General features: G+C 44.1%; 1 protein-coding gene across 3 annotated transcripts in view; it reads left to right on the top strand.

The window, feature by feature from the left end:
- HSD17B1 (hydroxysteroid 17-beta dehydrogenase 1) overlaps positions 1–4,139 on the top strand; it is a 165,412-nt gene extending 161,273 nt beyond the window's left edge. For 2 of the 3 annotated variants that reach the window (XM_069634433.1, XM_069634434.1), the window contains one exon: positions 2,437–3,672. In XM_069634433.1, coding sequence (XP_069490534.1) covers positions 2,437–2,598 — 162 coding nt within the window. In that variant the 3' untranslated portion in view covers positions 2,599–3,672. Of the gene's footprint in view, positions 1–2,436 lie in introns of all 3 variants that reach the window. The other variant, XM_069634432.1, reaches the window with a different exon arrangement.
- The last annotated feature ends 22,322 nt before the right edge of the window (positions 4,140–26,461 follow it).

The raw sequence follows: 26,461 nt of genomic DNA, 5'->3' as shown, positions 1-26,461 counted from the left end.
AGCACATCTCTACTGTGAACTTACTTGCAGGCGCGGGGGTGAAGAAGGTGGAAAGGATGGGGAGGAAGAGAAATGAAAGTTAGGCAGTGCAGAAGGTGAAGAACAGTATTATGCAACTCGCTTCAGTCATCGGTAGCTCAAGTGTCTTTTGTTGAGCATCGTGGGGCTCATTACGAGTTGGGTGGTAAGTGGTAAAATTGGCGGTTGGCATTGAGTGGAGGATTTACGTCCGGCAAAACCCTGGAGGTAAATCTTCCTACTCAAGACCAACAAATCGGCAGAATTGGCAGAATAACCGCAGTGGAAATTCCACTGCAGTAATTCCACAAAAAAGTCCCATTGGGTCCAATGGACCCAAAATAAATGGGGAATTACACCACTACCACCACTTGTAATGAGCCAGAAATTCCACTTGACCAAGTGGCGGTAACAGTAATTTGTTTTCTGTGAATTAACCGCAGAATTACTGCCTAACATTGTTTAAACAGTATACCGGTTTTAATGTAGTTCCACACCTGAAAAGCGATCTCCCATTACAATAGCATCCCAGTGTATGGGTTGTTTGCTGAAATTGCCTATTCTATTCTAATAACATCCCGTAAGAACCTTTTCAGTAATATTCTTGATGGCCTCAAACATCTCTCAAGCCCAGCTATTCCCCTTTTCTCCATTACATGGGCCGCAAATTATAATCAAATAGTATTAAGACAACCCGGGATTTGAGAGCTTGGAAAGATACATGAACTAATGTAATGTAATTGTCAGTTTATAGGACCTTTCACCATTTGTGGTCCCAATGCGCTGTAGGTTGAACGCCTTTGGGGGACAGAAGTCCAAGTATGGGAAATGTGTCAGAATTATAGAATGCATGTGAGCATTTTAGCCAATGTGAAGGTAGGTAGGGGTGGCCAAGTCCCTGCTAGTTACCTATATCAAGTCGACATGTGGATGGGTGCAGAGAGGTAGTCTGGAGAGTATGCAAGAGCAGGACAGTCATTATGTGGGCAGCTATACAGAATTTCTATTGTGGGGGATAGCTGCATTCTAAGGGCAGGGGTGTTGTGCAATGTGTCTTGGAATTGTGCAAGTGGTGTATGGGTTCTGGGAGGTGGTCTGGAGAGTATGCAAGAGCAGGAGAATCTTGCAGCTAAACCGAATTTCTATTGTGGGGGATAGCTGCATTCTAATGGCAGGGGTGTTGTGCAATGTGTCTTGGAATTGTGCAAGTGGTGTTTGGGTTCTGGGAGGTGGTCTGGAGAGTATGCAAGAGCAGGAGAATCTTGCAGCTAGGGGGATAGCTGCATTCTAATGGCAGGGGTGTTGTGAAATGTGTCTTAGAGTTGTGCAAGTGGTCTATGGGTTCTGGGAGGTGGTCTGGAGAGTTTGCAAGAGCAGGAGAATCTTGCAGCTAGGGGGATAGCTGCATTCTAATGGCAGGGGTGTTGTGCAATGTGTCTTAGAGTTGTGCAAGTGGTGTATGGGTTCTGGGAGGTGGTCTGGAGAGTATGCAAGAGCAGGAGAATCTTGCAGCTAGACCGAATTTCTATTGTGGGGGATAGCTGCATTCTAATGGCAGGGGTGTTGTGCAATGTGTCTTGGATTTGTGCAAGTGGTGTATAGGTTCTGGGAGGTGGTCTGGAGAGTATGCAAGAGCAGGAGAATCTTGCAGCTAAACCGAATTTCTATTGTGGGGGATAGCTGCATTCTAATGGCAGGGGTGTTGTGCAATGTGTCTTGGAGTTGTACAAGTGGTGTATGGGTTCTGGGAGGTGGTCTGGAGAGTATGCAAGAGCAGGAGAATCTTGCAGCTAGACCGAATTTCTATTGTGGGGGATAGCTGCATTCTAATGGCAGGGGTGTTGTGCAATGTGTCTTGGAGTTGTGCAAGTGGTGTATGGGTTCTGGGAGGTGGTCTGGAGAGTATGCAAGAGCAGGAGAATCTTGCAGCTAGACCGAATTTCTATTGTGGGGGATAGCTACATTCTAATGGCAGGGGTGTTGTTCAATGTGTCTTGGAGTTGTGCAAGTGGTGTATGGATGCTCGGAGGTGGTCGGGAGAGTATGCGAGAGCGGGAGAGCCATTATGTGTGCAACTATCCCACATTGAATCATGGGGGATAGCAGCATTCTAATGGCAGAGGTGTTGTGCAATGTTTAGAGTAGTGCATGATAGCAGATGTACATGGGTGGGTGGCCGTGTCTTTGGCTAGTATCCATACCAAACATTAGGATTTTTCCTAACTTTAAGCTATCATTACACAAGAATATTTTACATGTGCAAATATTTCTGTTAATAACAATGCAATCACATTGATCCATTATAAATAACTGTTCGTATTTGCATTTGTAGACATTAGGTTGGATGCAATTTCATATCCTTGGCATTTCTCGCCAAGCAGTAAACATTCTGTTCTGTGTTTGGTGTCTCTTCTCCAGGTCTTCATGGATGCCATCCGTGCCCCCTGCCCCTCCCTGAGGTATTTCACCACCCAGTTCTTCATGCCCCTGATGAAGCTGAAACTCTCCTGCACCAACGGCTCGGAGTATGTTCGGGCCATGCATAAATTTGTGTTCGCTTTGAAAGATGACAAGGCATAAACAGTGTGGGTGAGAGGAAGGCCTTGCATGGAGCATCTTCTTAGCATTAACATATGTGAGCTGATTGGATGTAGGATTTTGCAGGTAATCAGTAGCTGCTTTAAGTCCAGATGCTCTCTCGCATCACAAATGATTAATCTCATCTAGTTAGAAAGGTAGCCTCAGTCTGTGACAAGAAGTGAGGTCAAGCTCAGCAAGAAATTGACTACACAAAGACACACCTGTCCCATTCAGTCACTATCCTTCCTGTTTTAGGAACAGAGACCCTTCATGGCTTTAAGAGATCCTTTCTGCTGTCCCCGTCAGAGCATAAGATCACCTCAATCTATCATGCCCACATCCTCTCCCGACAAAAGTTCCATAGCTTAGCCCTGTATAGTCCTCTAACAAAATACATACACAAAATAATCTCTTAAGGAATTTCAACTCAAAATAAAATGAACTCCTAAGGAATTTGACTGCTCATATCCTACTGCCACCATCTACTCCATACATTATTTTAAAGAATATTGAACCTTATTAATTATTTAAATCTGCCCTTAGTAATTTACAGAAATGTTGTTGCATTGTGGCATCCTTGGTCTAACTGTATTAGAAGCAGTGTTGTGTGGGCTCAGTCAGGTATCGTGACTGCTTATATCCACTCTCATAACTTCTGGTCACGGCTTTCTGCTGATGTACTTACTGAGTGCCAAATTGCAAGCTAACACTGCTGAGGTGTCACTAATGCCTGGTTTTAGATTAACATGGGGCCATTTGGATCCAATTGACTTTGAATTCATGTTTCTTTCTCCATTCTTTACCAGGTCGCTCCTATTCTATAAAGTTTATTTGTTTAATGTTATCATTATCCCCCTTCCTCCTTATTTGTATGGTTTATGGTTTGACAACTATTAAATGGCTATGGTATTATGTTTCTTTGAATAATGTTTTTGGTATTTTATTCGCACTCCACCTTTTCTTCTAATGGCTGTCAATAACTTTGAATGTCTTTGGCGTGGTAGCCCGTCGTTTTGCCGACAGACATTCCTTCGAAGTAATTATGCAGAAAAAACACATTGAAATATATAAGGGGTGGGGTTAAGGGGTTAAAAGGGATGGGGAGGGACCTGGGGTACTAGTGTAGGGAAAGGTGGGGTTTGGGGGGTGGAACCCCCCCAAATTAAAAAAAGGAAAATGTGATGAGTTTTTTGGCATAATTCCTTCATAGTAAATTACTTTGAAGGAACTCATGTCGATAAAACAACATAGAACCCTTCTGCATACCACTGTTGTCTCTCTGCAGTAGCAGTCCATTAAGTGTATCAATGCGATGTCCATTAGCCTCATAAAAGGAAAGTGGAGAGAATTGTATAGCCTCATAAAAGGAAAGTGGAGAGAATTGTATGGCCTAAATGAAGAAATACAATCCATCATTCCAATTAGCATTTAAGCCGTGATTAGGAAACAGTCGAAGATGCCAAATCAACTGAGATGTAAATTGTTGAGGCTGCAACGATATTGAAAAAACAATTATCCCTGAATTAAAACCAAGAAATAAACATATCTGAGTTGCGTTTTTATTACCAAATTGCAGGGATGAATTTAAAGTTGTGATTTCCGTGCATTGTAATTTCTGATTCTATATGTTACATTTCTAGTTTTTATGTATTTTTTGTTGTTGTAGAAAGCTTTATTTATTTTCCGGGAATTACATATATACATAACAGTTTATACAAGATCTTTCATAACAATAATTTACTATTGATGTAATTGAATTCCACAACATTCCCAGAATTTTACAATCTAAAACCAGTATATGAACAGCCCAACCTTGGTGACTTGACACTGGCCCACAATTCTCAAACATTCCTCCCCCGCCTAAGGCAACTATTCTAAATGATCCACCCCATCTTCCCATTACCTATTGTTATATTAAATAAACCTAAGAAAACCCAACATATAAGGTCCGCATTATCATAGTCTTGAGAAATTCCTCAACGGCATTGGCCTGTAAAAGTGGTGTTCTCTCTTCTTCACCAATTCGTAAAAGGGTGCCCATACTTTCAGAAATGTATGATAACTACCATTAACTAGGGCGCTAACTTTCTCCAAGGCAATAACCCCCCAGATTTTCACCCACCATAAAGGAACAATTGGGCCCTCTGCAGATTTCCAAAATTGGTCAAGAACTAATGTTGCTGCTGTCAATCAGTGTGTAAGAAATACTGCTTGCCTACCATTTGCAGCATGACTCCCTTCTGCCACGGCCCCCAAAACCGTAAATATCGGGTCCATATGTGGCTATACCCCTGTAATTTGTTTAATGTGACCCAGAATTGCCTTCCAAAAAACCTGCGCCTTAGAGAAGAACCACCACATGTGACTTAAGTCCCCTTACCCCCGCACTTTGTCCACCATAGAGACAGAGACTTATTCGCTATCTTACGAATTAGTTGGGGGTGAGATACCAACCGAAACGTATCTTGTATGTCGATTCCTTAATCATAATGCATTTGGATGCCTTCTGCGCCCTTTTCCATATTTGGCCCCATTCTTCCTCCGATATTGTAACCCCCAATTCTCTTTCCCATCTTTCCATTTAAGCCATCCTATCCCCTGGTGTGGTATTGTCCAACAGGGGATAAACTCTCAAAACTACTTTACTTTCGACCCCTTCCTTCAATGTGAGCTCTCTTCCTGTCAGTGATCTAATCCCTGATGCTTTTACCTCCCTATGAGTGATCCAATATCTAAGTTGGGTATACCAAAACCATTCAACTTCACCCAACTGAAATTTACTTTTACAGTCTTCAAACGAAAGGGGCAGTCCTTATAGAAATCTGTCAACATGAGAGTGTCTTGACCTCTCCAACCTGTCCAAAAACGATTGCGAATCCCTGGTCCAAACTCTGAATTGTAACTAACCATTTATAAAGGGACCCAAGCCTGGTTTCAAACCTTTTGTTTTCAATGCCTGATTCCAGTACACCAATGAACATTTAGTGGTCTCTAACAATAGGCCTCACGCTTCTCTAGAAGAATCCCCTGAGAATGAGAGGCATTTTAGGGGGAATGGATGTAACCCTTGTTCCACCTCGCACTAGCCTTTACTTTCGGGTTGAAATGAACAATCCAACATAGGAGCAATCTGTGCAGTTATTAAATATCTCCTGACCGCCAGAATCCCTAACCCACCTAGCAAAGTGGGACGGTAAGAACTAGCTTGGAAACCCAGTTATTTCCTATTCTAAATAAACGAAAGACTCTCTTTGTGCAACCTTTTAACTATTAGTAATGGGATCTTTATCAGGAGTGAACGAAGTACACACAGAAGTCTGGGTAGGAGCGTCATCTTGACAGCTGTAATTCTAGCAAACCAGGATAATTCCTGCAAGCCCCCCAGCTTCCCAAATAAGCAGATATTCCTGGCTCCATTCCTTGACAGTTTCTGCATGTCCAGAGATATGAAATATTCTTGATTTTCAATAATTGATCACAAATCCTGAAACCTCCCCAAAGCTCTTCAAAATGTCCATAGACCTTTGTAATGACCGACGAGTATTCTGCAAGAAAAACAAAACATCATCTGCATATAGTGCGATTTTATGGTGTCTCCACTTACAGTTCACAACTTTAACCCCAACATCCCACCTCCTAACGCAAGCTATCGGTTTCATGGCCAGAGTGAAAATTAACAGAGACAGCCGGAAGCCCTGGCGAGTACCCCTCCTTACGCAAATCGTTGCAGAGAAAAATCCATTAATATTAAGTGTCATGTGTAAGGGAGGCAAGGTATCAAACGTATGACAGACACAAGAGCTGCAAATTCAAAACCTTTTTTAAAGTCTCCAATGGGGTTGAAAAACTCCTATCTTGCCCTACAACTAAGATGGAAGTATTCTCAACCATCAAAATAAACTAAAATGCAGTCCTACTCAAATCAAAATGGCCTATACTAACAAAACCTAATGCCTGCCCGATCTCTTATTCAACAAAAAGTGTTATAACAGGGAATATGTTTGCAAAGGAAAGTTAGTGTCTTCAAAAGAAATATCCTGATGTCCATGTTATCCAAAGCTAATTCCCTTCCCCATGTTGTATAGTACGGGGTCAGGTAGAACATGGTGGTTTGGAGAGACACTTCGGACAGTGAGCACGATTCTGCAGTTCAAACCGTGGACCAGGGCCTACTTGGCCTTCCATGATTTTGTCACTCGATCTCAGCTCACCAAAAGTGCGTTCACAGTTCAACAAAAGTTCACTTAGGTCTTCCTCTGTCGGGCTCGGACCTCTCAAGGTATAAAAAGTTCACGCAGATCTGCCTCAATTGGGCTCGGACCTCTCAAGGTATTAAAAGTTGACATAGATCTCTCTCAGCCAGACTCAGACCTCTCAATCGTAGCACTTGTACGGGTTCCCTTCCCCAAACTTCAATCACATTCTCTGGGCTCCCCTCAGTCGTGCTCAAGCCGCTCTTCACCTTGCTTTCACTGTCGAAGTCTTTTGAATGTGCAAGGATTTCTCCAAGTACCTCATTATGATCACTTCGACATTTGCTTAAGTATGGTTCACGTAGTTTCAAACTCAGAAAAAAAGACAACCGTCTCATCCATGTTTTCTCTCTTCTGGGATCAGACCTAATAGTTTCACGATTCAAAGTTCAATTTCTTATATCTGGTTTCTTTCATTCAATTCTTGTTGCTTCACAAAAGACGTCAAACATTTTGCTGAGATTTATGAGTGGGCAATCTCCTTTCACCGGACCACTCTGCTACTCTGTATCTTTCAGTTTAAAGTTCAATAATGCTTTACCTCGCACACCAGTCTCCCTCAGTGGGGCTTGGACCCCTCTGGATTTGCAAAAATAATTGTCTCTGGACTTCAAGTCCCAGAATGCAACAGTATTTTTCACTCCCACTTCACTAGCTCCCCCAAATTGAATGCAGACGGGTTTGGGAGCTGCAGGTGGTCTTAATGGGATGTTTACCTGAGCTCACAGTCTTTCCAACTACCCCTTAAAGGCCTGGGCTTTTCTGTCTCACCCAGGGGAGGAGCTCTGGTTTGGGCACTGCCAGGTAATCCCAGCTGCTCCTGGTTTGGCTCCCTGGAGTCAGAGCTCCCTCACCATACTGCAGCCTCCCCTGTACTCACAGGCCCAGTAGTTTGGCAGTCCTCCTTACACCAGACCCTCCAGGGTCTCTCTAACTGCAGTCCTTCTTCTCTCCTGGCTTCTGCACTTCCTCCAACATCCCAAGCTCGCACAGAATGTCCTTGTGTGCTCTGCCTTTTATACTGACTGGGAGGCTTAACAGGTTTCAGGTGGGAATGATTGCAGAGGGAGGCCTGACCTTGCCTGGCCTCATTATCAACACATTGCCATAGAGTTGGTAAGGTTGATGTGTATACCTTCCCTTGGGTAATCTTCATTACTCCTGTTTGACTCTTCTTCTTCCCAGTACTTGATGGATAGATTGAATGGAGGGGATTCTGGGAAATGTAGTGTTTAGCAGACTTTGAAAAGAGGTCAGCTGAATAATTGGCAGGAGATCCATCCATAATAAAATAGGGATTATGGGATTTGTAGTGTCCCTCAGAAGGGGAGGCAAAGTTATTGTTAGAAAGAGGGGAATAAATGTGTCGTTGTGGATAAATACATTTTGTTTTCCCATGAGGCTTTTGCCTTCTTCTCTTTAAGGGCTGGGGTAGGATGGGACTTAGTTTGGAATATCCCATGAAGGCTGGGGGGATGTTGGGTAGGGATGCGCCAGAAAGGAAGGGATACCGCGTCTCACCTTCGGATGTCCCACTCCAATCTGCACCCAGAGGACCCATCACCCAGGTGATCCTCTCGCACTGGTCCACCCCCAGGGTCTGGATCCAAAAGCGATGACCTTGCCCTGCCCACCTGGTCTAGGCAGTGAGACACCCTCAGGTTTCTCACACATGGTAAGTATTTAAAAGTTAGCCAACACTAAACGTATAGAAGCTGGTCCAAAACCAAACATTTCCAATATATTCCTCAAATAGCCCCACTGTAAAATGCCCACCTAGAATGTAACGCAACCACTGACATCAATAAGCCCTGAACACTTCAGATTTGCAGCTCTCCTGATATTATTGTATTACGCCCCAGTATGAATCTGGATTGATTTGGATGAATGATTTTAGGTAATACCACTATTAGTCACATTGCGAATATTTTAGCATACATTTTAGCTCCCCTGCTAAGAAGCTAGATAGGATAACTTGAGCACCTTATTTAGGCAACAATGACGTAGGTTAAAAACCATATCCTGTGAAACCTCCCCCTTTTCTTGAATTATGTTCAACAATTTGGTCAGTGGCAACAACAACCATGGTTTAAACGTCATGTAATAGCCACTTCCCAAACCATCCGGGCCGGGGGTTTATTTATGTAGCAAGGCATCCATTGCTCAACCCAATTCTGTCGAGGTTATTGGCGCATCTAATAATTCCTTGTCTTCCACATCAACCGTAGGCAACCCGCCCTCAGCAAACATTCTAGTTGGATATCAGGGTTAAGCATCACGTTCTGCACCAACTGCCTAGGAAGTGACTCCTCACAGCTAATTTGTTATTTTTGTTATTTCTTTACCCCAAAATAACAGGAGTGGTAGAACATAAATTGGCGATGATTTATGAGAAATTGCATCGACTTGATAATGGAACCATCATGAGTACATTTATGTATGCTTTTAGCAGTATTGATAACCAAACACACTTGGAGACACTTGGATGTTTGTTTGAGAAACATAGAACTGGATAAGAGAAAATCCAGGGATTAAGGTCCCCTGCTCATTGATGATAATAAACGATTGTTCCAAGGGAAAAATAGAAGATCTTTACCTTGAAAGAGATATGGTGAAACTTCTGTTGCAGGTAAATAGTGGCCCTTTTATAGCTTATTGGTTAGATCGCCCCTATCGAGGTAAATACACTGAGGCCTATATTAACAGCGAAAGCTTACGCTATTACCTGCTATGCAAATGTAATCGTGCAGAAGTGCTAGAAACAGTGGGAGCGCTTATGCAAATATTTCGCAAGGTGTGAAACTGTTGCTTATGTGGATTAAACACAATTGAATCTATTGAACATATACTGTGTATATGTGAGAGGCTAGCTGTATTGAGAACTCGTATAATGCAGGTTATTCCAATAGGATCTACATGATTTGTCCGCGGGTAAATTACCAGCAACGGAAATGTTTGCATGGGAAATGTATGCAATACAAAATGTTTGTACATTTCCCATGCAAACATCCATTACAAATCAACACCAAAACCATACTAACATACACCCCCACCCACAACACACCCACACCCCCAACATACCCCCGCCTCCCTAGTTACCTTTCCTTCCAACGCGCCGTGTCCCTGTGGCGTCGGTTCCCTTTCACTTCTGTGATCGGGAACCAGTGCTGCAGGGTCCTTTTCTTTTTTTTTTTTGGGCAGCTGCAGGGGTTTCCCCTGCAGCCCCGCTCACTATATTGTATATTATAGTGAGCGGGGTGTTGCAGAGGACACCCCCGCAGCCCTTGATTGTTTTATTTTTCCCTTTTTCTGTTGGGTGTGCTGCGCTACAGTGTAGTGAGCGGGGTGTTGCGGAGGACACCCCGCAGCCCCAGCCTTTTTTTTCAGTCTGGTGAATTGCGTGGGTGTCCTGCGTAACACCCCGCTCACTACATTGTATAGTATAGTGAGCAGGGTGTTGCGGGGGACACCCCTGCAGCCCCCATACCCTTTTTCTTTTTTCTTTTTCTTTTTTCTTTTTTAGACCGACCCACCAAAAGACCTAAACACATACCACGAAAAGCTCGAACCTTTGGTAGTTCGAACTTTTTGTGGTATGTGTTTTAGGTCTTTTGGTGGGGTTGGTAAATTAATCACAGTCATTTCGTCCTATTCCTTCCAATAGTGTAACTGAGGTAATCCCGACACTGAAGTGCTGCATCCTGATGAAAAGAAATTATGCTAGCCGGATTTATCACTTGATTAGATTTTATGTAGATATTATGAAGATTTAAAAAATATTGATTGAATAATGTTTGGCCAATTATAAGGAGGTGATCGGTTTTCCTGTTTTGATACAACGGTTTGTTTGCGAAACAGTGTTTTTACTTATGTGATATATTATAAATTGTTTGTTTTGCACAAAGCCTTTGATGTCTATATGTATAATAATATATATATTTTTTTAAATAGCTACTTTGTCTACCTCTACTCTCCGCCTAGTTCCTCCCTCATTTTTGAACTCTAATATATGATTTCTTCCCTTTTGCTTTCGTAATTTGGCCGCAAACAAATTGTTAGATTTATTTCCTTTCAATTAATAGGTATGTCTTGTCTGCAATAATAATTTAACAGAGCAGTCAGCTAGATGTGCTTACAACTGCATCGGGACCTTATTACGTGTACGCAGAGATCGGCTCAGCTTCTGCCACTACCTGCTCCAATTCCTTGCGCAATGATTCCTGTGTCATTAAGAAGGCTGATGTTTTCCCTGTAAATTCACCTCTAATCACTGCCTTCCCGGCATCTCATATGATCCTCCAATCCATATTCTCCACCTCATTTTCCAGGAAGTAAATTCAGATCACCTCTTCTATATGCACCCTAACCGATAAATGCAACAGAACCAATTAATTAAGCCCTCATTGTTTCCTTTCCCTCCCAGGAGACCGATCTACTTGTATCCACAACAATCTGGAACGATCTGGAAGGTCACAGAGGCCAATATCGACCGGTATCACTAGCGTTACCTACACCATAATCATATTCATCCTAGAGAAGCACTTATGCACCGCTGAGAAATGCGTATAATCCTTTTCCCCTTCTCTAAAAAAACACCAGGCTTCTATTAAGCCCAATTCCCTGAAAAGTCCTGTCAAATCCTGCTTGCTTCTCTTGTTGTTTGCTGTGGCAGGAAGCGTCCATTACATAGTTGAAGTCTCCTCCAGTGACTACCTGCGCTCACAAAGACCCCTCAGCTTCTCCAGAAGCATTTTAAGAAAGAGGTCTTGCTGTTCATTGGGTGCATTAGAGGGGACACATGCATACAGCTGCCCCTCTTTTTGCCCTTAAGTGCAAAGAAACTCTCCTCAGGGTCTCTTTAAATGAACTGTTTTACAGAAACCCAGCTCTTTACCCATTAAACTTGAACACCCCCTTTTTTAATAGCCACTGGATGCAAAGCAGTGTTTGGGGAACGGGTTACTTCTCATTCTTATTTCATCACCTGACAACAAATGTGTTCTTGAAGGAAAGCAATTTAGGTCCTCATCTCCACTAACCTCCTCAAAATAAAGCGCCTTTTGGAAGGGAAATTTAGACCCGGCACATTCAGGGTCCCGAACACTAACGTGGCCATCTCTTTTAAATGACCTCATTAGCCTCAAATGTCGCTTCATAACGGCCAATGTGAGCCAGTACAACCAATGGCCAAGCCAAACATTTAGTCCTCGGTGACCTTTAACTTCGTAAAATAAAGAACCCAAACAAAATGGTATCCAGTAATAATTAGCAGAGATTAGCCTGTGGTAAAAAATATCGATTTTCTATTTTTTTTTAAATGCACTTATTTCACACATACACACATATATATATGGGGCGTGAGTAATGGTAAGTATTTACGTTATGGGGAGTATTGGGGGTGCTGTGGGAGGGTCTCCCCCCACATATATAAGTGAATTTTGTTTTTTAAGTGAACACAATTCTGCATTTTTTTACTGCAGGATTTATTATGGCGACTTTATTACATGGAACCCACAAAATACCCTAGGAATAAAACCAACACTTAAATCACACATAATACTCCCACCACAGGATCCAAGTGGAATCCCTTGAGTCATGCGGTCAGTTTCCTGCACCCGACCCATCCCCCCCACATCCCAACCCTCATAATTGATCGTATACCTTTATCCTTTCCTCATGTACTAGTCCAAGCCTCCCAATTCCTTACGTAGGGTGTGACCTTCAAATTAAAACAGAACATCAAATCCACAGCAACGCCTGAATGACCTCCAGAAGCTGCAGATTCCCCCTCCCCAAGAGTGGTGTTAGTTAAGTCTCATAACCAGGCACAGGCCTCTCACGTAACAGTCAGAAGACGTTCCCCTTTTCCTCTCCCTCTAGGGTATGGGCGCCCATATTCCCATCCCTCTTTCCCTGGAAGTCTTTTGGCTTGTTCATTTCTTTCTCTCTCAGGAGATGCCCCAGAAGGTGGGGAACCATAATCCTTTCCCATGATATCCGATACTTCTTGTTCCTTTAAAATGTTATAAGATTTCCTATGATAGTCAAACTTCAACCTACATGGGAAAGACCACCCATATCTAACGTTCTTTTCTCTAAGCCAGCTCGTAACCACACACAGATTCTTGAGCCATATTTTGATGGATGGATGCTTCCTGGAAGTGTATAATTTTATGTTTCCTCACCTGAGCCATGATCCTCCCTTTATTTGAAAAAGCTGCACCAGTTGTGAAACAGGCATGGTATCAAGACATAACACAGACAACAGAGTGTAAATTCAACAATGGAATCTTTATTAAGTATCAGCATGGGTGTAATGCCTAACTTGTCCTATAGCTATCGTGGGGATTGCCCTACCTAAAGAAACTAAGGAAAGTGTATGGCCATATGTCCGAATCAAGAGTCTGTGTAAAAAAACTATGCTTCCTCTCTCTTTTTATACATCTCTTGCTGATTTTGGCTGACTCCAATAAAGCCAATTACTGGGACATGTCTGACCTTCAGCTCTGTAGTGTTCAGGCTCCCTCTTCTTCATCCCAATACTATAGTGGTGTTTCCAATAGGAAGTGTGGATTACTCTTAGTGTTTCTCTTCCTCGTCTCAGTACCTGAAGTAAGATTACAGGGAAACGCTAGAAAGGACTGTCAATATCCCATAAAGACTGAGGGAGCGTCTGATAAGTCAGTGTTAGTGAAAGGGAGATACCATGTCTCACCTTCAGGTACCCTCTCTCCAATCCCTAAGGACCCTCCACCCAGGTGATCCTCCCTCGCTAGTCCACCCCCAGGATCGGGATCCAAGAGCGATGGCCCTTCCCTGGTCACCTGAACAGAAGATCCCTGGGGAGTAGATATGAGAGTACTTTGCGTTTCTCACACCGTGTCAGTACATCTGTAGTAGGTTCCTATTCGGCTGAAAGGGATTATACCCGATGAGTCCCATCTAGGACTATCACCTCTTTATCTGGGATCTCTGAGATGTGACAAAACACATCTTGAACATAGCCCAGTAGCTCTGCATCTGTAATATGTTTTAGGATACTTCTCAGCCTGATGTTGTTCCTTCTCAACCTATTCTCAGCGTCCTCCTGCTTCATCAAGACATATTCCAGTTGCTGTTTGAGCCCAAACATCTTCTCTGTTAGTTCTGCCTGCTTATTGCCCTGTGCGCAGAGGGTTGTTTCCACCTCATCCAGTCCCCTTTCAGCTGCAGGCACATGGTTGTCTAATTATGCAATAGATTTAGATAGATTTGCAGTACTTTCTTTAATTTCCTTCTTAATTTTTGAACGGATAAACTGCAAGTCAGTTTGCATCGTAGGTGCATCATCAGATTGTGACTGTGGGCTCTGGGGTGAGTGGATCTGTTCCGCAGCCTGTACTTGATTCCGCTTAGAGGTCTCTTGACTCTGCATTAAGGCTTTGACGTTATCTGAGAAATGCCCCTCTGCTTCACCAGCATTTTTGACATCTTTGGACTGGGCTCCCTCCTCCGTATCCGGGGATCTACTGGATCCTTAAGGAAGCCCGGAGTAGGCAGATATATCACCGGCTGTTTGTAGGGTGGCCCCCTATATCCCAAATGACGAGTACTGGGACCCGTATGATCAAGATAGCACCCAGTTCAGGCAAACTCTGTCACTGCCGATGAAGATGGGATAGTGGCAGTGCACAGTAGGAACACCAACAAAGCTTTTTAATGGCCCAGAACCAGCTTTAGTTTGGAACCACAGGGGAATTCCCAGGGAGCTCCTGCAGAGGTCCCTCTCTCCGCTGCTCAAGTATCACAGCAGCAACCCACCTCAGATCGGACCTCATTCACCCCGGGCGTAGAGTTGCAGTGCCCTACCTTCCAATGATCACAGGAGGGTCACATTCCCATTGTAATCAGTGTGCCTGCAGTAATATATGGTCCATTTCTTGTTTTGATCTACTCTGAATTTCCGGATAATACGGCAGACCCAAAGCAGCCTTGTCTTGGTCTTCCTCCACCTTCGGGTAGCCTAGGCAGTGTGTCCGCTAACACCACCTCCCCGCAATTTCCTTACCTCGGGCCATTCCAATCTCAAATCCGATCAAAACAGATCCTGTCCCCAACTTTCAACCTGCCGATAGAGGCTTCTAGTTATATCAGCCATATGTACCCAGAGGCCATATGCAGCCTCTGAATTGGCCGTTATCTTCCCCGTCTTTCACAATCGATTTTACTCCTCCTTTACAATGGACTGGCCCTGAGCTTCTTCACACTCTCTCTGCTCAGACAGCCTCATTCTGATCCTCCTTCCAGTGACCCTCACCACCCCCCGATAACCTAGCCGGAACATCCAGTCGCTCATTGAGCTCTGCAGGGCCTCGATCAAATCCACCCTTTCACTGCGGTGAGCTTGCATATTACAAGCACAAGTGCCATCTTGTACTTGAGCTCCGCCAACACCAACACCCTAGCAGCGAAGCCCGGCACTCCTATGGGAACACTCTTTGCACGAGTGTACTCCATACCTGCCTAAACTCTGGGTTTTACCCGATGACTCTGGGTTTTTACGCTCTTCTCTCGGTCTCCGGGGAAGAGCGCGGAGTCTCCGGGGTTTCCAGCCGTCCCTGTGTCTTCACTAGATTTGTGTGCTTTGATCCCTTTCCTGTCATGCATGCAATACCGGCAAGTAACGCTGTGTCTGTCGGTGCTTCCTAACAGCACATCTGATGGTAGTGAATGTTTCTTTGCTGACCCCCCCCCCTCCAAATGTGCTCATGTTTGCCTTCAAAGCAAGATAACTATAATGAGGGGCAGACATTACGGCCTCTGCTATGGCGAAAATGTGCTATGCCACACGTGGATTAAAAAAAAGCTATTGTGGGGTGTTCGAGAGATTTCATTATCACCTTGATAATGCACTCAGTTTGCATACACGTTCACATTTAAATATATATTCGTGATAGATCCTTTAATATGTTTTGCACGGTATCCGGTCATATTTTCGAAAACATATTTTCGAATGACCATTATGTTGAAAACATTTTGCCTACATTTCTTTTTTAGAATGTTTTTTTATTTTATGTTTTTTTTGGGTTTTGTTAGTAAAATAAAAGCGTAAATAAAAAAAATGGGGGTTTGGGGGAACCCCCCATTTTAAAAGGGAACCCCCCATTTTAAAAATAAAATTAAAAAAAAACATTTGAAAACATTTTTTTTGCCAAATGTGGTGTCGAGAAAATGGCATTCGAAAATATGGATATTCGAAAATATCACTATAAACCGTTTTGCACGTTTGGTGCTTATTACAATCCAGTTAGTTTATTAAACACATACAACAAACTTAAATACAGTGCAACGTGTGGGTGTGACCTTGCGAACATGTGGGCGGGGCATTCTGGTGACGTAGATCTCCGGGTTTTTCATTTTGAAATGTAGGCAGGTATGGTCTACTCCTGAATACTTCCCTCAAAGCAGACAGGGTAGGGGTTTAGCTGTTAAACCATATTGAGGGGTGTAGGAGAGGATGATGGGACCGGGCGCACACAGCTCAACGCAAAAGCAGCTTCATGCTTCCCTGCTCGGCCACGCCCCCCGTTGTTCATGTATTTATTGGTTGACAAATCGTAGACTTTATTAAATATGAAAGCAGAGGCTGTTTCCTTCAGAGCGGAAGTGGGGCTGCACATGCGTCCACCCATTTCCAGGATGGGCTCAGTAGTAATTTCCAGGGCAGAGAGAAGAAATGTCAAGATGGAGGACTCCAACATTCCCACTACCTGTGATGCCTGCAGGGAGATCAGCATAGCCTCCGGGGAAGAATCCAGGGTCTATTACTTCTAGCTCTCGTGAGCAGTGTCTCACTGATTTAGTGTTCTAGAAAAAGAGGGGTGGGGGAACAAGTGGCAAATACAAGTGTTGACATGACGGTGCTGCCATGCTTTAAGGACTGACACCATAGGGCGAAATGTTTATCCTACTAGACCGGTAAGACTTCACTGGGTTATCTTCCACCCAAGATATATTCTCAGGAGGACATTTGGGCCTCAGTAGGGCGATAATAGATAGCCCTGCCACCCTAGTCTTCTTCACCCTCTATTCTTAGACACACACAGTTGCCTTCCATTCCACCCCTCGGTTGTGAATTTGCGCCACTGTCGTCAGTTCCTACTTTTCTGGAATAAAGCATGTGATATATCACAGGTAGATTGGCTGACTGTGCACGGGTTATGGATTATTTTGATTCTGCCTTTATTCAGTTCCTAGGCTATATTTTCCTTATTTCATCCACATCATGGTCCAGGGATTTGTGCCATTAGCCCAGTGACCCTTAATTACTGAGCCACTGTCATTAGCCACTTGTCTTTATAAAGCACGGAGGGATGACATGTGGCCAAGTGTGTCAAAGACGTCCCAAATTGCACATTTTCTAGAGTGATATAATATTCTGTTAACTACTGTTGTGTTCTTTGCAAGGAGTTTCATTGTATTGGCCTCATTACGAGTCTGCTGGTCTGGTAACAACGGTGCCGGTAAGCCTACCGGCACACTCCGAGTCTGCGGGCGGCTGCCGTCCCGCCCGCCAAGTCTGACCTGGTGGGCAGAACGGCAGCTGCCCGCAGACTTTCACGTTAATAACGTTGCTGGTGGTTCCATCATCTCCTATGGGAACCAAATGGGAATGGAGATTAGCGATATTCCGGCGCCCGACTTCCAGGAACACCAGGGTCGTAATCCCCCAGTGTTTCCGTAAAGCCAGGCGCCGGAAGAATCCACAAGAATCCACAAGAGCGGCGGCACCCTGCCGGCTTTACCGGCACGCTATTGCCGGACTTGTAATGAGGCCCGTTGTGTTATTATGTACACCACAAATATGATCACCCTCCTCAATCATGAAGAAATGTATGACTTTATCTTTCAAACTGGATATTAAAACCATCTGTGGCCAAACTTAAATTCCAAAAAAGAAATGACATGTTTGTCTCTAATTGGCTGCAGCACAAGAGGAGCAATGCATGACACTTGCGGTGGGCTTCACAATGAAATGTTCTTCTTGCATCAGTTCACAATACCAACAGGCCAGGCGGGGGTCCGCTGTGCAACACTACAGGGCGGCAATCAAGAACCATCCCAGCATCGCTCTGGAAGGAATGAGGGGATGTGCAGGTATTGCGTACGTATGAACCATGGGATGGGCCACGCATGGTAAAGGAAACCTCTTAAAATGTCCAGTAAGCACTCGTTATCTGGGTCGGCTCTCCACCCTATCCGCCCAGAAAAATCTGGAAGTACAAGCCGCCCACCTCTTGTGGCAAACAGTTGCGGCACAAACTGTCGCTGTTGCTAACTGTTTTATCACAGCCACAAGAACTGACGGAAGAAGCCAAGTACCTGAGCGGGTGCCCAAGCAGCAAAGCAGCATTGATTTTGTCAAGGTATGTATAACGCACAACTAGCCGCATGCATGGATATGCACACACATCGTTATACAAAAAGAACTATGACAAAATGCGGTCGTGCTGTTCACATTATTCTCTGTCTACTTACACCAGACTACGCCTCAATACCTCTGACAGGGGAATGCAGTGCAGATCTATGACAAATTCCGGGCACGTTGAACACATAGCGAGTCTCTAGCACTCACGCCATCTCCAGACTCCTCTCAGCACCCATCCACATGCCTGGCTGCATGGGTTGCTTCTCTACCAGAGCCTGGCCAGCCCGGCTAAGCCTTTTTTGGCCAAAACACACACCCCCATCCTAATCATACTCCATGACCTCCAACACTCTGGACTTTGGTCCTCCACGGACCTTCCTACTAATAGCGCATTGAGACTATAATAATGGTAAAAGGCACTACACAAATGACAAGTCCAATACAATATCCAGACAGGTTGTGCCATTGTTCCTACTAGCTTGGCAAAAATGGTGGCCATATGATTCACATCCACGGGCATACCCCTCCATTTAAACTAATTTACCTCCTTTACCCTCCATCCCCTAATTTTCTATACCCCTTTCCTTTATCACTCTATAAGGGATGAACAGGAATGCCATGGCCAGTGTTTTTACCACTGCCCTTAAGAGTCAGAAAACAAATGGACATATTTTAAAAACATGTTGGTGCAAGTGATGAGATGCATGAGCTTAATGCATGACACGACCATTCCTGATGCTTTCATGCATTTTGTTTTCAGTGGGATAGCAGTGGTATGACCTGCTGCATTCCCACCTGCACTTCTATCTCTCACACAAAAATGAAGGCCGTTTAATAGCCTGCCATCTTGAAATGCATTCCCAGCACTCCCACAGATGCTGGGCCACTCTCGAAGGTTCACAGGGGTTAAGGTTAAGGGTGGCCTGCCCCCCTCAAAATAGGGAGCATGACCTTTATGGGAGATGTGGGAGACTAAAAGATATTCACCTCTTACCAGTGACATTGAATAATGTAAAATGCCAATGCCACTCAGGGACTCCCCACCCCTCCCCCACCGAATAAAAAGCTGCCTCTTACATTGGCATACATGTCATAATGTTACTGGCCACTCACAGCGATGGCTGCTGCATTTTCGGTGTCAGGAGCCTCCACCTCTCGTTTTTAAGCTAGGTGAAGGTTTAAAGGTTTGATTATAAAATATACTTACGCCTTTCACCTCGTGCAGCAGGCAGCATGCCCTGAGGCAGCATGACCACCATGTGCATCGCACATGCGTGATGGCCTAGTCTGGCGGGGCACTGGCAGTCTGTGGAGTGGTGTGTAGTTCTTCGGAGAGGATAGGGATCATCTCAGGAGGACTCCTAGGGTAGCCCCCTCATTTTTCGCCACTGACAGACATTAAGCTGGTATTGTGATAACATGGTCATATGATGAGATTGTCCCAATCGGCTCATCTTGCATTTAATGTGCTGCTGCCTATATGTGACTTATGATAACTGGTTTATTTCGTAGGCCTCAACTGCTGCAGCTGTCTGTTACTCCATGCAAGATACAGCATGCTACTCGGGGGCTGCCCTGCTGGCCCAGGGAAAATTGATACAAATGTTTCTGAGTTGGGCATGCCCCTGCAAGCCTATGGCCCATATGTTATGTTTTCCCATCACCACAGTGCCAGGCCACTGAGCTAGAGGGCGAGGCAATATCCGACACTAGATTGACGCGCAATATACTGTAATCTTGAATTTAACCAACCTTGCAAGTAAAAGCGCCTAGATGGCTCTGGGCTTTGTGCGCTATATAAATGCCAAAATAAATAGATAAATAAAGAGCCAAGCTATCTGCAGCCCCAGCCACAACCCAGCCAATGTAAACTCCTCCTTGAGTCAAAAGAAATGCATCCCAAATTCCAATCCCGAAAAATCACTGCCGAGATTCCGGCCCGCTTGGTAAATATTCAGGAAATAATGTGAGGTATGCTTTGGGGGGCATGGGACCATGTTCTTCTCTACAATATGATGTTCTTGTTTTTCACTTTTGATACATTTCTCCTGTGGCCTCCCTACCCCATTGGCTCAGTAAACAAGACTGTTAGGATAAACTGCTGCAGTTATAGACCCTAAACGCCTAGCCAGATTAGACTAGGTAAGTGCATGGAGAGTGATGGTGGTGGATCATAGAAGGGGATTATGTGCAGGTGTGGCAGAAAAAAGAGCAGGGAAAATGATGGGGAGGGTGAAGGGAAAGGAAAGGTGGGCCCCACTGTTGGGAATGCAACAGTCATATATGAGGAAATGGAGTGTGCAGCTCACCTTTGGTTTGAGATGGCTTCAGAGAGAGGACCAAGACTGGGTGGGCATGACTACAGAGAGCCTCGTTACTAGAGGAGTGTTTACAGCAATCGGCCAAGTACTGCACTGGCCTAGCATCTAAAACCACTCCAAGATTTCACTCCTTTAGAGAGAGGCCATAGAGCGGATGATTAGGTACATTCAACAACCTCAATACAAGGTACCAGAAAGAGACCAAGAAGCACACAGTTTTAATTAAGGGTGGTGTTGATATGAATGTCAAGCCCTTTGCCAATTCCCTAAGCCCTGTGTTCCTGGGAACAGCTTTGAATCCATCAAGTTTGGGAGGTAGAAGGTTCTGTTTCTTTGTTAAATATTAAGCCCGTTTGCAGCGTCTTATTGCAGCTATCTACTCTATAAGGTGAACGACTTTGTATGCCTGCGCTGATCGACAAAACGCATCCTGCAATGTAGGTGAAAGGCTCTGCGTCCGTAAGTTAACCACTTCAGCCCATCCTGTCTTGGAGAGGGAGCCGTTGTACCCCTTTGACAGTACTCTGGACCATCCATCCTGAGAGATAGAAGGTTATACTTTTAGAAAGGTTCTCTGCTACTAAGTTAAAAATAATGTTTTTATGTAGCGCTTCCTGCTGTTGAGCTTCTAAGCCCTGTAATAATAGGTGTTTTTAGGCATTGTAATGCTACTTAGTTTATAGTGCTCAAAGGCTGGGTTTGCATTGTCAGGCTTTGAACCTCTGCCCTCTAGACTAAAAATACAAATGCCTGAGGCTAGAGCTTAATTTTCCAAACTATATTACATGCTCAATCATCGGAAAACATCACTTCTGTATGGGACTGTTTTCCCAGATGCCCATTCTTCCTATAGGAATAGTTCCCAGTCTTTTCTAGGGCCAAAACTGTCCCCATCCTTATGAACCCATAGAATCCGCCTGTGCTGCATTTGAGCAGTTGTATATCCCTTGGTGGCTGATCAGAACATGTCCTGCTACAAGTGACATATTGTATGCCCTTTGTCACTCAGAAGAACAAGTTCTGGGATTTCGACTGTGTCTATATCCCTGGGTGAGTGAATCCCATAATCTATCCTTTCTACAGAATATGTTCCCTGTGTCAATCTCATTAACCCATTCTTGAACATGTGTGGTTTTTTTTTATTTCTTAATTTGATTGTACTTGTGAGTCTTTAATCCCCGGCTCATCTGGCAGAGATAACACTTGAGGCTGGCCTACGATATCCATGTGTAAGCTAGGAGTAATTTGCGGAGGAACCTGCCCTTTCTCTGACCGGGGCTAGTTGAATAGGGTGTTGTGGGAGTTCAACGTGAGTATTTAAGCCACAGTGTTTGTTCCTCAGAGGTTCTTGTTCGCTGACAAATATTTTACATTCCCAGAACCGTCCTTCCTTCAGGCGACAAATTTCTCTGTCTCTGGTGAAACCCCCGAACCCATCCCTCCCACAAATAGAAACATAAAGAAATTACCTATATGTTGCGCCTTCAGAGTTCATGTAGTATATATGACAAAACAAGTAGGCAAAGAAACATTTCTTGTCATTTATTCTTTACATCTCATTGATGCTATTTATGTTTACAGATAGTCCTCACAGTTATGGATTCAATTCAGTTGTACAATTTTTAATTCTTCATTTTGCTTCATATAAAGATGGCTACATAAGTAATTGTCCAGGTATATTAGACTCTTAGTGTTGCTTCACACTGGGTTGTCAATAATGTTAATTGATACGTCCTTTTAGGTAATGATAGTTCACATTGGTAGTCTCTCTTGTGTTCCAAGGTCCAATAGCATTAATGTCATGCTTTATTCATTAGAATTGGAGTTCCAAAGTACAGTGGCTTAAAGTTATATTTCCCTTGTTACATTTCCCTCGGTACAATGGCTTAAAGTTAGATTTCCCTCGTTACATTTCCCTCGGTACAATGGCTTAAAGTTAGATTTCCTTCGGTACAATGGCTTAAAGTTAGATTTCCCTCGTTACATTTCCCTCGGTACAATGGCTTAAAGTTAGATTTCCTTCGGTACAATGGCTTAAAGTTAGATTTCCCTCGTTACATTTCCCTCGGTACAATGGCTTAAAGTTAGATTTCCCTCGTTACATTTCCCTCGGTACAATGGCTTAAAGTTAGATTTCCCTCGTTACATTTCCCTCGGTACAATGGCTTATAGTTAGATTTCCCTCTTTACATTTCCCTCGGTACAATGGCTTATAGTTAGATTTCCCTCGTTACATTTCCCTCGGTACAATGGCTTAAAGTTAGATTTCCCTCGTTACATTTCCCTCGGTAAAATGGCTTAAAGTTAGATTTCCCTTGTTACATTTCCCTCGATACGTGTTTCCCCAATAATTGTTTATTGGTTCTTCAGGAGGGTTTCCGTAGGTAGATCAAGATTTGCGTGTGCTTTTACTGTTGAGAAAAGAAATTAAATTGAGTTGTTGCCTTGTGTTGTTATGTCTTTGCTTTACATGGCTTACAATGAATTGCGTGAAACATGAAAAGGTTACACGGAATGAGGCTGAACATCTAATTTACACTTTGTGAATCGATGCTATAGTGGTGTTTAATTAATCATCATTATTGCTTCTGTGCGTGTGCTCAGGGTCACCTTGGGTAATTAAAATAATCAATTAACAATAAAGTAATAAGGGAGCACTCGTTTGCACAACTGAATTGTGGTGAGTGGTTGGTCTTGACTTTTCCAGTGATTTTTAGGTTTTTATAATGCGTGTTGCTCCCATGCCTTGCATAGTTATCTTCAGGCTAGTATGCATCCTGAGTAGATTCAGAAAGACTTAAGGTTAAATCTGGAAGTGCGTGCTTTTCAGGACATGCTAATCTTCCTATTTTTAAAGAAATATTGCTTACCTTGTGCAGCAGGACAGGGCGAGTTTACCGGTATGTTAGCCGCGGTTTTAGGTTGGTTTCCGATGCGCCATTTTGATGCGTGCTGTTCATTATAACAGCCGCAATTACGTATCGGGTCAGTTGAGGGGCGTCTTGATGTCAATTGCATCAAGCAACATCTTTGATTGGGCAGATTGGTGATTGGCGTGTTTAGTGTCAGGCACCACTTTGGATAGGTTTGACATTATGCTGCCTTTACAGGGGTAATTGTAAATGTTTATATTTTAAGATTTTAAAATAACTAGATGATTATCCTGGGGCCACTTCTCAGAAACAATTATCAGAACTAATCTTTCCAACTGAACAATAACGTATGCTTGTTTAGTGAATGGCGCAATTACAAATCGTAATGGCAGGTTTTAGCTTCAGGCTGATCCCCAGAGCCAACTGTTTCTACAAGTAGCAGGTACTTTGTCAATGGGTGATTCCCTCATCCCCATCCTTCCTATAGGTTCCATATTCTTTGTCCACAAGTAAATACCCAGAACCCCTACTTCGTACAAGGGAAATATTGTTTATGTCCCCAAGCAAATTGCCTGAGTCCACCCTCACTACAGCGGGACAGATTCTCTATCCTCTATGAATCATAGAGCCATCCAACTTGCAGGTAACAAGACAAGCGTTGTCCTTATGACCTTGTAATTCCTCTGAACCCATTATTTGAATGGATAATTGCTTGTTACCCATCTTTTCTATAAATGGGACAATGCCCAGAATTTAACGGCTGAAATTAAGTGTTATGTCCCTGGGACAACTGGCAGACTCTATACTTCTTATAAAGAAATGTGGTGTTTTGACCTGGCGACAATGCCCAGAATCCATCTGCCCTATGGGTGAATGGTCATTTATCCATGAGAAAATCTCCAAACTCCCTACACGACAAGTGACGATTCGCTATCCATAGGCATACTCCTAGAGCCCATCAAACTTTGCAGTGACAAACTTTGCAGTGACAGCCAATGGGGATTTGTGAATTCCCTTAGCCCAGTGGTCTTCAAAAATGTATGGCCTGGGTCCCACCTGAGCAAAATTTGGGCAGGCCGGGCCCCCCAAAAATGCCAAATGGACAGTACGTATTGTGTGCCGTTACTGCACCCTACTCCCATTATAGTCCCTGTGCTCCCCCACCTGCTCCCATCGAAATCGCTGGGCTCCCTCATCCCACTCCTACCCAGTCCCTGGGCTCTCCCCACCCCATCACCACCCTGGGCTCTCCCCACCCTGCTCCCATCACTATCCCATGGGTCCCGGCCATCCTGCTCCCACCACAGTCCCTGGGCCTCCCCATCCCATTCCGAACACGGTCCAAGGGCCAGTGGCGGCTGGTGAATTTTTTAAGTGGCAGGGCATAACTATTTCCCCCAAAAATGCCATAGCGACCGAGCGCAGTGAGGGAGCCTGAACCAATCAAGGGGTGTTCGGGGGGTTTTCCCCCTGTGAATTAAAAAAATAAAGGTTAAAAGGTTGCATTGTAGAGCATACTCAAAGGAAAATGTGTAAATAGCCAAACAGTTTGCAATTGGTGGTGGGGGCCCAAGGGGGAGGCATGACATGTTTACTGGACATCCATGATAGATGTCCAGTAAAATAAAAATATACCATCCCTGTCCCCTCAGCCCCACTGGGCCTAACACAATCAACATGATTATCTGTGTATGTGAGGCACTGAGGTGCCAAGCGGGAAAGCATGGTATGTTTGACTGGACATCTATGATTGAAATTCCGTAAAGAAAATACCATCCCTGTCCCCTGGGCTCCACAGCGCCTCAGAATGAGAGCTGATTTTGGTTGGTGGGTAGCGGGATTGTTCAACAAATGCATTTAGGCATTTTTAAAATGCCTTTGTTGTACAACCCTCCTTCCCCCCCTCTATCCACCACTTGCCAAAATCAGCTCAACGAACCAAAACAAACTAACACACACACACACATTCATACAGCAATCACTCTATCATTCACACGAGCATCCATCACCATACACTCACTCATAACACAAGCATACACGCATCCATACACATGTTTAAATTAAAACAAAAGGAACATAAACATACCTTCTGCATTGGCCTGCGTGTGGGTGCTGAAACTCCCTGCTCCAGGCTGCTCTGTCCGTATGTGCAAGGAGGCAAAGGAGCTCCCCCTCACACATACAGACATGCAGTCAGCATTTCCAATGAGCTATGCAATGCTGGCGAAGCAAAACGCCCAGCCTTGCATGGCTCAGTGGGCATGTGCGGCTGGGGAACTGAACTGAACCGTCAAAGGGAAATTGTGTTTCCCTTCGACAGTTCAGCCAGGCTAGGAGCACTCCCTCAACTGGAAAAACAGCTGAGGGAGTGCTCATTGTTTCACTGGGCTTGCTCCTTAGCTCCTCCATGATGGGTGAGGGGGCCCCCTCGACATTATGGATGAGCGGCCAGACTCGGACTGGCCTATAGGGCAATAGGGCAATGCCTGTACCAAAAATGCAAAATGCTAGTGTGCGCCAGTCAAAATGGGCCACCTTTTTTGGCCAATGTGGCCAGTTTGATGAGTTTCTTCACTATGGAGTTAGTAATTTTGACCATTGTTGCTGAATTAATATTCTTTAACTATCACAATTAACTTACATTTTAACAAAAAGTAGACCCTTGGGTACTATTCAAACAGTCTGTGACTAAAAGAATGAACATCCGTTTACAACTGCAGCCCACTCTTTCATTGGTTCCTGAGACAGTTTCATGCGTCAGCCCGACCATGTGAGCCGCCCCCGACCATTTCTTCCAATCTAAAACAATATATATATGTTTTTTTTTACATTTCCTTCTGGGCTCTCTCGGCCCCCCATGGATGCGGCTGAAGCCCCCTGCGGGGGCGCACCCCACAGATTGAATACTGCTGCCTTAGCCCATGATGTCAACAAGTAAAAGCTTATCTCAAAATCTCATCCTTCCTAAGTGAAAGGCAATCCTCAGTGAATCAATGTTTACTACACGTC

Source organism: Ambystoma mexicanum, chromosome 13, assembly GCF_040938575.1.
Source record: "Ambystoma mexicanum isolate Mex_15411 chromosome 13, UKY_AmexF1_1, whole genome shotgun sequence".
Lineage (NCBI taxonomy): Eukaryota > Metazoa > Chordata > Amphibia > Caudata > Ambystomatidae > Ambystoma > Ambystoma mexicanum.
The sequence above is the reverse complement of the archived record's forward strand: the minus strand, read 5'-3'. Positions and strand labels throughout refer to the sequence as shown.